We start from the raw sequence: 12,619 nt of genomic DNA, 5'->3' as shown, positions 1-12,619 counted from the left end.
GGCAGCCTCTCTGCTAATGGATGGGGTTGTGTTTCTGTCTTGCTAGTTTTTTGGCATAGGGTGTCCAGCACTGTAGCTTGCTGGTCATTGAGTGGAGTTGGGTGTTGGTGTTGAGATGGAGATCTCTGGGAGATTTTCACTGTCTGATATTGTGTGGAGCTGGGAGGTCTCTGGTGGACCAATGTCCTGAACTCGGCTCTCCCACCCCAGAGGCACAGGCCTGATGCCCAGTCGGAGCACCAAGACCCTGTCATCAACATGGTTCAGAATAAAAGGGAGAAAAAAAGAAAGAAGGAATAAATATAGAATAAAATTAAAATAAAAAATTATTAAAAAAAAATTTTAAGTAATAAAAAGAGAGCAACCAAACAAAAACAAATCCACCAATGATAACAAGCGATAAAAACTGTACTAAAAAACAAAAAAACAAAAAAACTGACAGAACCCTAGGACAAATGGTAAAAACAAAGCTATACAGACCAAATCACACACAGAAGCATACACATACACACTCACAAAAAGATAAAAAGTAAAAAAATATATATATTGTTGAACCCAAAGTCCACTGCCTCAATTTTGGGATGATTTGTTGTCTATTCAAGTATTCCACAGATGCAGGGTACATCAAGTTAACTGTGGAGATTTAATCTGCTGCTCCTGAGGCTTCTGGGAGAGATTTCCCTTTCTTATCTTTGTTCACACAGCTCCTGGTATTCAGTTTTGGATTTGGCCCCGCCTCTGCATGTAGGTCACCTAAGGGCATCTGTTCTTAGTTGAGACATGACGGGGTTAAAGGAGCAGCTTCTTTGGGGGCTCTGGCTCACTGAGGCCGGGGGGAGGGAGGGGTACGGAGTGCGTGGAGAGCCTGTGGTGGCAGAGCACGGCGTGACTTTGCAGCAGCCTGAGGCGCGCCGTGTGTTCTCCTGGGGAAGTTGTGCCTGGTTCACGGGACCCTGGCAGTGGCGGGCTGCACAGGCTCCCATGAAGGGAGGTGTGGAGAGTGACCTGTGCTTGCACACAGGCTTCTTGGTGGCTGCAGCAGCAGCCTTAGCGTCTCATGCCCATCTCTGGGGTCTGCGCTGATAGCCGTGGCTTGCGCCTGTCTCTGGAGCTCCTTTAAGCGGTGCTCTTAATCCCCTCTCCTCGCGCACCAGGAAACAGAGGCAAGAAAAAGTCTCTTGCCTCTTCGGCAGCTCCAAATTTTTTCCCGGACTCCCTCCCAGCTAGCTGTGGTGCACTAGCCACCTTCAGGCTGTGTTCACGCAGTCAACCCCAGTCCTCTCCCTGGGATGTGAGCTCCGAAGCCCGAGCCTCAGTTCCCAGTCCCTGCCCGCCCCAGTGGGTGAGCAAACAAGCCTCTCGGGCTGGTAAGTGCTGGTCGGCACCAATCCTCTGTGTGGGAATCTCTCCGCTTTGCCCTCCACACCCCTGTTGCTGTGCTCTCCTCCGTGGCCTGAAGCTCCCCTCCTCCGCCACCTGCAGTCTCCGCCCGCCCGGGTGGGTGAGCAGACAAGCCTCTCGGGCTGGTGAGTGCTGGTTGGCACCGGTCCTCTGTGTGGGAATCTCTCTGCTTTGCCCTCCGCACCCTTTTACTGCGCTCTCCAACGTGGCCCGAAGCTCCCCCGCTCCGCCACCTGCAGTCTCCGCCTGCGAAGGGGCTTCCTAGTGTGTGGAAACCTTTCCTCCTTCACAGCTCCCTCCTACTGGTGCAGGTCCCGTCCCTATTCTTTTGTCTCTGATTTTTCTTTTTTCTTTTGCCCTACCCAGGTACGTGGGGAGTTTCTTGACTTTTGGGAGGTCTGAGGTCTTCTGTTGGCATTCATTAGGTGTTCTTTAGGGGTTGTTCCACATGTAGATGTATTTCTGACGTATTTGTGGGGAGGAAGGTGATCTCCACGTCTTACTCTTCTGCCATCTTGAAGCTCCTCCAAACCTTGGGGGGTCTTAACTTAGGTTTTCTATATGATTAGGAAATAGGTGGTTGTTGTTTACAAAAAAGTCCCCCCTTTCAGAACTTGACCTTTTAAAGAATTGTGTCCAAACTAGTTTATTAAAGATTATCCTTGGGCTTCCCTGGTAGCGCAGTGGTTGAGAATCCGCCTGCCGATGCAGGGGACACGGGTTCATGCCCCGGTCCGGGAAGATCCCACGTGCTGCGGAGAGGCTGGGCCCGTGAGCCATGGCCGCTGAGCCTGCGCGCCCGGAGCCTGTGCTCCGCAATGGGAGAGGCCACAACAGTGAGAGGCCTGTGTACCACAAAAAAAAAAAAAAAAAAAAAAAAAAAAAAAAATTATCCTTTTGCCTGACCATCTGTGTTAAGCATAGGAAAGGGGCAGAATCCTGGAGGGTTTGAACAGCTTCACCGCCTGACAGAAGCACATTTTCCCCAGTGATCATTTTCTGGGGAAAACTGAAGATGTAGAAATAAGCATAATGATCTGCAAGTTTCAGGCTTTTCCCTATTTCTATCAATACACCAAAGGCTGCTGAGGGTCTAGATGGTTCTGTATGTAGGTCCCCATGTTTGTAGGGAGGAATATAAAATTTGCTGACCATGCAGCAGGATCTCTCCCATCTGGATGCCAGTAAAAGAACAAAGTAGTCTTTGGATACTATGCAGTATCCAGGGACTAGATAGAAATAAACAAGATGTTAGCAATTATAAGAACATTATGAGTCCACTCTCAAGATCATAAGTGCTTGGATTCTCAAGCAACCATTAGGATAATTTGTTTTCAGCTTGACTTCGAATTGGGTAGAGGATGGCCAGGAAACTGAAGTGATGTGGGGCTGAGAGAGAGTCCCAATTTTCAGAGAACAGAATATGCACTCCTTCTTCCATACGGTGACGCTTCCCATATTGACCTATATCATAAATTAATTTTTTAAAAGGAAATGCTTCAAAATGAAAAAGATTTTGATTATAGAGATTAGAGATTCTTTTCTATATCCCCAGTTGAATAATTTCCCCAGTAGCTCCACCATGAAACTGTTCAACGCATACAGAGTTATACCAAAAACATGTTACAGAAGGAGGTAGTATATGGTAGTCTGTGGACATCCTGAACACTGCCATAGCAGAAAACTATACTTCTCTAGGCCCAGTATGTACAGGTTTAAAAAATGTATCATTTCTGATTAGTAAACAACTTGCAATATTTCAATTTAATGGTGGAAAGTGCAAAGAAGTTTGATAATGCTGTTTTAATAACTCATAGAAAGCATATACATAACACCTAATGAATTCATCTCTTTATTGCATGTTGCTATTTAAAAAAAATTTACAGTCTCATAACACAACATTTTTTCTTGGTACTATAACAACAGTCCCGTGCCTAAAGACTAAGTGGTTCCAACTACTAAGCTAATAAGATACAAGACATACAATTAAGTTTACAAATTATAATGCTTTTTCTTTTTGGCATTAATTTAAAACAAACAAACAAACAAAAAACTTTTAAAATACACACCCAAGAGAGGAAAAAGTGGCTACTTACACCAGCACCAATCTAAAAAGTAGGTTTTTTTTTCAACAATGGCACATGGAATTACCTGCACACAGCTTTCGGGGAAAGAAACGAAAAATGGAAATGGCAAAGAAGGCATACCAGGATGGCCATATCAAAATGAGGATGAGGAAAAAGGGCGAGAGGAACATGCTACACAAACTTGCTCCTTTATGTGACTCTCCCTCCACTTGTCCATTCCTTAAACTGTAAAACAAAGCCATTTTCAAAATACAGTTCCAAACTTGAGCCAGATTAAATTTCTCCTGCTCTAAATAGAAAATATATATAGAGGCACTTTAGTTAAGGAATAGACAAACCCACTAGCGCATCCCACTCCTCCTCACCTCCAAGCTTTTTTGAGCAAAGTCTCGTCTGCACCTTTAATGTGGTGTACTTGCAGACCTTGGTACATAGGAGCTGGGGGAGCGCGACATCTGTTGTGTATTTGTGACTGCTTTATTTGCTAGAGTCATCCACATAATGTGTAGAAAGTTGCTAAGTTTGCAGTGAGGGGGGAAAAAACGTAAAACCACGGCTCTTGCCAACTCTTAGAGCACTATTTCACAGCTTTCATGTAGCGCAGAGACCTTGCCATCTGCGCTAGGCATTATAGTTTATACAAATTATTTTTAAATAGCACAATTCCTGTACAGCGCACGCATCGGTATTCTGTTTGCCCCTTAACTGTCCCCATTAGAGCATAAGCTCCTTGGGGGCAGGGGCTCTGTCTTGCTTACCACTGTAGCCCTACTATGCCTGGCACATAGTAGGTGTTTCAATAAATATTCGTTAATTGACTGAAAAACTCAATTTAGTGAGTAAATAATGTTCTAGTGCAATAGGACAAACTACTCTCTCCACAGGAAACCCAACCACAACAGGATCGATGGAAAGAAAACAGAGAACCTTAGCTCCCCTCCCCCACTACTAATAAATAAAGCAAAGCAAAAAAAAAAGTAACAGTCCTCTTTATATATCATATAATTTAAGGATATTAAGAGTTGGTAGGTTAATGGTAAGCATCTATATTTTATTTTCTAATGTTCATTGTTTTTATTCATTTCTCCCTGAGAGCTTTATCTTTTGGACTGAAATTTTACAGGTAGCGTTACTGACACACAATTTAAAATGACAACATATAAACAGCAAACCACATTAAACATACTTAGAGATAAATAGCTCTTGGCATCTCTGTTGGTGGTGTTGACATTTTATGTATTCACTAAATGTCCTTTAGTCCAGACCTATATTTACAGAAGATGCAGCTTGTCCTACAAAACAGAAAATAGCAAAAAAAAAAAAAAAAAAAAAAAAAAAATGCACACCATAAAATTTTTTAAAAAATAATTTTTATCCCTTCAGAGAATTCCTCCTTGTAGGTCTTGGGTGGAAAATTTTATCTTTAAAGTTTATAGGTCTATATTGTTAGGAAAACAAGCACATTATGGTAATTTTGTTCTTTAACAAGAGCATGGATTGCATTTAGATAGTGTTCTTTCCAAAAGCAATGTAAAGAAATCATCAAAAATGCTTGGCAGAGAACTCGATGAAATTAGGGGGGAAAAAATTGATGTCCAAGTTTTAAACATATAAAAGAACTCTGATTGACATTCTACATAATTCAGATTGTGTGCCAGATGTTCTCAATAAACATTTACAGACTGCATCCCCACACCAATGTCAGAAATTCTAAGCTGGTCCTATCAACTACTGATGCAATGCACCAGCATCATACTGTCAACTATCAAAAACCATTTTAATTCTATATTTTTCCAACACCAGTTTCACCAGTGAAAATAATTTCAAAGTATATCAAGCTTGGAAACCATAAAATATTTCTCAAGCTTTATTTATTTATTTATTTTTTGTTTTTCTTTTTACTCTAGGGAATGTCTCTGTATCTCTTTGAGGAGATAGTATTGTGCTTCTGAACAGTCATGGTGTTCAGGGGAAGAAGATGAGCCACACTCAATATGAATGCATACACAAATGGGTTCTGAGCACATACATAAACATAGATTTTTTTTTTAACCAAACATATAGGCCTCCAGACAACTCTCAGATTTCTATATACATTTCTTCATATATACACACACATACATTTACATACACACACATTCACACATTCACTCGCAGATGAAAGGAGAAATTGCCACTGTTTGGATTGCAAGGCAGTGTAATGAAAAGTTCTAGTCACTTCAAAGGGCCGCTAATGAGCTTTCTAAAAAAGTATTCAAGGGAAATTAGAAATTAAGTTTTGTAACCGGTCTCTCCCGGCTGCTGTCCGTCATCTGGTTGGTAATGCGCTTGCGATTCCGTTTCAGTTTAGAAAGGTCTTTGTCAAACACTTCTCCTGAGCGCAAAGCGGAAACCAGGTCATCAAACTCTCCGCCTTCTTCACTGTTCTCTTTCGCTTTCCTCATTTTCCGTTCCCTTTCACGTTGTTCCTTGAGCTGCAAATGGAAAGTGACCTCTTAGAGAAGTGTCAAAATAATATTGTATTGAGTGGAGATGAATTCTGTGGAACATGATGGTGTTTCAGTCCACTGAGCCATGTTTGTTGACAGCTGCCAGCCCCCTTGGATGTCATGAGAGAGGATGACTGGGACATGAGGGCTATCAGAGAAGCAAGGAACAATGAAAAAAATGACCACCACTTTGTGATTAGACTCTTGCCATCTAGAATCTGGGTAAACCCCATGATATTCTAGTTAAAAAGAGAGCAATTAAGGCTACTCATATTTCTATGATGGAATAAGAAAGTTATCACTATTAAATAGACCCCAAATATTGGTTTCTTTGACGGTATAGAGACACTAAAGCAAATGCTCATTAGGCCACATTCCTGACATCAGAGGCTAAGCCTGTATCTACTGTGGATGCCTGGAACCTGCTATGCAAGAGTTACTATTATTAAGAGCCAAATAATACACACACATAGAAAATTTAGATATCCTTAAAGAATTAAGGATAATTTTTCCCCTTTTGTTTATCAAGAGATAACCATTGTTATCTAAGCTTTCTCACATCATTAAATATTCTTTAAAGACATGACTTTTAAGGACTGCATAAACAGTCCACTATGTAGCTATTACATCATTTAGAACTAATGCCCAGTCAGTAAACGTGTAGATTGTTCCAGGTTAGGGCTTATCATAAAGACTGCTGCTCTCTTTGTGCACATGTATGATTATTTCTTTAGAATGATTTCTAAGAAGTGGAACTCCAGATCAAAGGAAGGGGATATATTTTTTTAGGCTTTGGATATAGACTGCCACGTTGCCCAAGAGAAACTTTCTACCGATTGAAACTCCCAGAAGCCTTCTAGAGAGGACTTTGATGCCCTGCTTCTTGCCAGCACGGCAGAGTGCTTCCTAAAAACCAAGGAGATGCAGCAACAGAACTTTCTGGGGCTGGAACTGGCCACCCACTTACCTGAGCCTCCATTCGAGCTCGGCGCTCCTCTTCCTCCTTCTTCTTTCTCATGTTTTCATTCTCTTGTTTGGCTTCTGACACAGCCTGAAGAAACTGATCAAAAATGCCAAAGAACTCATCTGGCTGTATTTTGCCAGCCTCTTCCCCAAAGTGTTTCACTGCTTTAGTAAACTGGAAAAAAGAAGGTTTTAAGAAGTTCAGTCGTCCAAGAGAATGCCATGATCACATAAATATCAATCTCTCTCAAGGGGCTAAAGGTCAAATTGAGTCGAATATAACGCACTGGATTTATCTTCGGCTGCTGAACATGTCTATCAATCGCTTCTAAAGGAAAAAATGTAATACTCCACGACTTGCGAAACCATTTATCCTTGTCCACCTCATTTCAGCTTAACATCTATGATTATATCCTATGACTCTTTATTAACTAAACAGTAGTAAAAACAAGAAAGCAGAATATCACAGGGCAGAGCACTCAGGACATAAAACTAAGAGCAAACTCAGCAGGGGTAAGGAAACTTGTACTTTTAACTTTTCTTTGAAGTAGTTTAGTATCATTTATTGGTGCCATGTGGTTAGTATCAAAAGCATATAGGATACAGTGTTTCTTAGCTGCTTTTACTAATCATAAATAATATTGGTATTACTGTACTTCCTGGGCCTCAATTAGAAAACACTCACTGATTATGGAATCATTAAGGCAACCCAAAATTCATAACTGAGAATACAATTTTATTCTAAATCCTTTGTTTTAGATCCCCTTTCAAGGCAAATCTTTTAAAAACAGATAAAATGCAAAATATTAAGGGCGAATTTTTAAAAATTAAATTAAAAAATATATAGGGTAACAAAATAGCACAGCCAGTCTTTTTAGTTTTAACATTTCTGTTTTTAGTTCTTCTGGTTGTTATCTTCGCAACTCGAAATAGTATGCTTTCAAGTGTCTTAGCATTATTATGACCATCCAAATACTGTTCAATGCCAGTCAAGTTGTTTTTTAGAACTATATCTCCTTCTGTAAGGATCTAATGCTATTACGTCTAAGCTACAACAGACAGTGTTTCTAACTTCAAGGTCAAACAAATTCTTACTCCCTATGCCTAATCAACTACTTCAACATTTCCAGATCTTTCATTTTCTTCACAGTTTGAAACTCTTAGGTTGGGGAGGACTGCATAAATACTTCATGGTCTAATTGCTTTTATTTTTCTTGCACTACTTGTCTTTAGTATATTGTTAAGTTTTCCTGACATTTTGGCAATCCTATCTCTGTAAAGTAAATATTTTCAACATTTATTCTTAAATAAGACAATTTTCAATTGTTTTATATATATATTTCATATCTTTAAATTTATAATAATGCTTTTTTACCATTCTCTTCATCGAGGTGTTCTCAATCTTTTACTTATTTGGAATTTATTAGAAACTAAGCTCTTTAGGGAAAAATACGACATTCTTCATACACCACATGCAGCGCTTCAGTTGCTCCATGGTTTTGTAAGCTAATTTCTAAAAGTTCTGGTATGAACAAAACAGCAACAGATAGCCTACAATTGAGTTTCTAAAACATTCAAGTTCAGGCACTTCAAAGCCATCTCGAATGATCTTTTTATCTAGGAATTCTAGTGATGATGAAGTCATGTATATTTTAGTCTTAGAAATCTGAACAAAACTAGTCCCAGACTAAAGTTCCCACACTAAAATTGAAAAAAAAAAGTGTATAAATCAAAAATTAACTATTCAGTTGATTCTTAGAAAAATGTTTGTGCCCGTGACGAAGTAGGTACTATATTGCCTGGATTGAGGTGGGGGCCATCACAGGGGAGGCTGCTGACATCAGTTCACTGATTTCAAACAGGGGTACCAGGGGCTGGACCTCTAACAGTGGTCATTCAAACATATCTTGTCTTCCATTTATTTAATAACATTGGAGGTGGGGTTTCATGTTGAGATTAGCTAGTGTATCTTAACACAGTCTACTTCTGAACTTTAATGAGTATGTGTCTACACTTACATATACAATCATCCATATCTACAACTGAACAGGGGACCACAGAAAAATGAGATTCACTACTCAAGTTTCAAAGGAAAGATTCAAGTTAAAGCAAAAGAGTGTTGTCACAACTGAGAGATGAGCAGTGTGGAGGAACTCAGTAGGGTGGATAGCAGCATAATGACATTTGTTAACAATGAGAAGGGGATAAGAGAATGTGCACATGTATATGAATGTGTGTGAATTTTGGAAGAGGAAATAACCAGAGAGAGAGACAGAGAGATGGGGCAGGGGATTTTAAGGGGTTGGTTATTTGCCAAGGAAAACTCTTCCCTTACAGGAAAACAAGATTTTGTAATAGCAAAATTCATTTTTTAAAAAAGTCTTATTAAAAATATGCCTTTTGCAATGAGGCTCTGAATTAAAGTGCCTATCATTTAGTAAGTTCTTCTAGAGATTTAAAGAGGGAATATCCTGCCCTCCTAAGTCTCTATCTCAGGTGAGCATCTTCCAAGTTTCTGAAGCACAAGGCCTCAGTCATACCTTGATCTCACATTTCATCCTGCCCTTGGTTTTCATAATCTACTCTTCTCTGTTTCCCAGAGATAATTACTTTGATCCAATAACAATCAAGAGAAAAACTATCAAAGTATTTAAAACTGTCAAAGTATTTACTTGTTTTACACCATTCAGATACTTCAAGGTCTTACTAACCTAAAGGCCAGTTAGATAGAAAGCATGTGTTTCAACTGATCACAGTCCTAGAAATGAAAGTATACTTATAATATCTGAAAGTACCAGCTCTGTCAAGCAACACTCAGTGCGCAAGGGGAAATTTACCAGGTCTTTAGCTTCTGCTAGAAGATCTTCAACATCAGAGAAGCTGAAGCTGGCTACCGTGATGAACTGGCTGACAACAGACACAAACTTATCTCCAGGCCGTGAGGGCTGAGACTTCTGATATTCCAGCTCCTTAAACACAGGAAATGGATAAAGTCAACGTAGGCTTCAAACACAGACACCCCTTTGTCTCATTTTCCTTATGCCTCAAATTTAATAAGTCAGAATGGCAAACCCATCAAAACTAGTGTAAAACATTTTATGATAGTCCACTTCCCATAGCCAAGCCCATGTGCCCACACACAGTTGCAAAATGCAATTTAACCAGAGTACGTTATCGGTGTGATTTTTGTATACTGGCTTTAGAATGTAAGGAGATTAACACTGGGATAAAATTAACAGAAGTTAAATAATGGAGAGCAAATTGGATTCAAAAGGTGTGTGACTGAAAGCAAGAGAATTTGATTGTTGATATTCTGTGCTCAGATCTCTGGTACTTTTGATTTTTTCCTTCTCTCCATCTCTGCCAAGTCTACTTATTTCCTAAACTGTGATATCTAGGTCAGTAGAATTTCAACTGCAGCGTTTCACACCATAACGCCATTTTTCTTCTCATCCATACCATTTGGATTTTGTGAGCAGACAGGTAGGAGTATTAGTGTCTCATTAATCATCCATATTCTCCATTACCATGGTGATAAACACAGATTATTCAAATCAATTTCAATAATAATTTCAACCATTGCCAGATGCATTTTCTTATTTCAACCCACAAAGTCTCTGTGAGTGAGGCATTATTATCCCAATTGTACAGACACATAAATTGAGGTTCAGAGGGATTAAATTCTAAAGTCAAGTAGCTGATAAGTGATAGAACCAAAATCTGAACTCACGTCTGCCTGATTCCAGGGTCTCAGTGACAACTACTGACCTACTCTGGATCTCCATTTTCTTCCATACCTGCTTTGGCAGAGATTCTAACAAGCAGGATGGTAGAGGTCACAGGCTAGGGGTTCTGATTGAGTTCTACCACTGATTTGGTGCTTATCCATGGCAAGTAGCCTGGGCCTTAGTTTCTTCACTCATAAAAGGAGGGCAGGGAGCTTCAAGATGGTGGAAGAGTAAGACGTGGAGATCACCTTCCTCCCCACAAATACATGAGAAATACATCTACAAGTGGAACAGTTCCTAGAGAACACCTACTGAACGCTGGCAGAAGACCTCAGACCTCCCAAAAGGCAAGAAACTCCCTACGTACCTGGGTAGGGCAAAAGAAAAAAGAAAAAACAGAGACAAAAGAATAGGGACGGGACCTGCACCAATGGGAGGGAGCTGTGAAGGACGAAAGGTTTCCACACACTAGAAGACCCTTCGCGGGCGGAGACTGTGGGTGGCGGAAGGTGGAAGCTTTGGAGCCACGGAGGAGAGCGCAGCCACAGGGGTGCGAAGGGCAAAGCGGAGAGATTCCCGCACAGCGGACCGGTGCCTACCAGCACTCACCAGCCCGAGAGGCTTGTCTGCTCACCCACCGGCACGGGAGGGGGCTGGGAGTTGAGGCTCGGGCTGCGGTCAGATCCCAGGGAGAGGACCAGGGTTGGCGGCATGAACACAGCCTGAAGGGGGCTAGTGTGCCACGGCTAGCCGGGAGGGAGTCTGGGAAAAAGTCTGGACCTGCAAAAGAGGCAAGAGACTTTTTCTTGCCTCTTTGTTTCCTGGTGCACGAGGAGAGGGGATTAAGAGCGCTGCTTAAAGGAGCACCAGACACGGGCACGAGCCCCGGCTATCAACGCGGACCCCAGAGACGGGCATGAGATGCTAAGGCTGCTGCTGCCGCCACCAAGAAGCCTGTTTGCGAGCACAGGTCACTGTCCACACCTCTCCACCCAGGAGCCTGTGCAGCTGCCACTGCCAGGGTCCCGGGATCCAGGGACAACTTCCCCGGGAGAACGCACGGCAAGCCTCAGACTGGTGCAGTGTCATGCTGGCCTCTGCTGCTGCAGGCTCGCCCCGCACTCTGTACCCCTCCCTCCCCCCGACCTGAGTGAGCCAGAGCCCCCAAATCAGCTGCTCCTTTAACTCCGTCCTGTCTGAGCAAATAACAGATGTCCTCAGACGACCTACACTCAGAGGCGGGTCCAAATCCAAAGCTGAACCCCGGGAGCCGTGCAAACAAAGAAGAGAAAGGGAAATCTCTCCCAGCAGCCTCAGGAGCAGCGGATTAAATCTCCACAATCAACTTGATGTACCCTGTATCTGTGGAATACCTGAATAGACAACGAATCATCCAAAATTGAGGAGGTGGACTTTGGGAGCAAAAGATATATATTTTTTCCCCTTTTTCTCTTTTAGTGTGTATGTGTATGCTTCTGTGTGTGATTTTCTCTGTATAGCTTTGCTTTTACCATTTGTCCTAGGGTTCTGTCCATCCGTTTTTTTTTTAACTTTTAAAAATTTATTAATAATTATTTTTTATTTTAATAACTTTATCTTCTTCCTTCCTTCCTTCCTTTTTCTTTCTTTCTTTCTATTTTTTTCTCCCTTTTATTCTGAGCCATGTGGATAAAAGGCTCTTGGTGCTCCAGCCAGGAGTCAGGGCTGTGCCACTGAGGTGGGAGAGCCAACTTCAGGACACTGGTCCACAAGAGACCTCCCAGCTCCACGTAATATCAAACAGTGAACATCTCCCAGAGATCTCCATCTCAACGCCAAGACCCAGCTTAACTCAACGACCAGCAAGCTACAGTGCTGAACCTATGCCAAACAACTAGCAAGACAGGAACACAACCCCATCCATTAGCAGAGAGGCTGCCTAAAATCATAATAAGGCCAGAGACACCCCAAA

The 12,619-nt window shown here is 41.6% G+C and overlaps 1 protein-coding gene across 5 annotated transcripts in view; it reads right to left on the bottom strand.

The window, feature by feature from the left end:
• Positions 1 to 3,240: 3,240 nt before the first annotated feature.
• DAAM1 (dishevelled associated activator of morphogenesis 1) overlaps positions 3,241 to 12,619 on the bottom strand; it is a 183,267-nt gene continuing 173,888 nt past the window's right edge. For all 5 annotated transcript variants that reach the window (XM_028495960.2, XM_024133636.3, XM_055088477.1 and 2 more), the window contains 3 exons: positions 9,778 to 9,909; positions 6,945 to 7,115; positions 3,241 to 5,962 (listed from right to left, as the gene is read on the bottom strand). In XM_028495960.2, coding sequence (XP_028351761.1) covers positions 5,753 to 5,962; positions 6,945 to 7,115; positions 9,778 to 9,909 — 513 coding nt within the window. In that variant the 3' untranslated portion in view covers positions 3,241 to 5,752. The remainder of the gene's footprint in view (positions 5,963 to 6,944; positions 7,116 to 9,777; positions 9,910 to 12,619) is intronic.

Source organism: Physeter macrocephalus, chromosome 11, assembly GCF_002837175.3.
Source record: "Physeter macrocephalus isolate SW-GA chromosome 11, ASM283717v5, whole genome shotgun sequence".
NCBI classification, from domain to species: Eukaryota; Metazoa; Chordata; class Mammalia; order Artiodactyla; family Physeteridae; genus Physeter; species Physeter macrocephalus.
The sequence above is the reverse complement of the archived record's forward strand: the minus strand, read 5'-3'. Positions and strand labels throughout refer to the sequence as shown.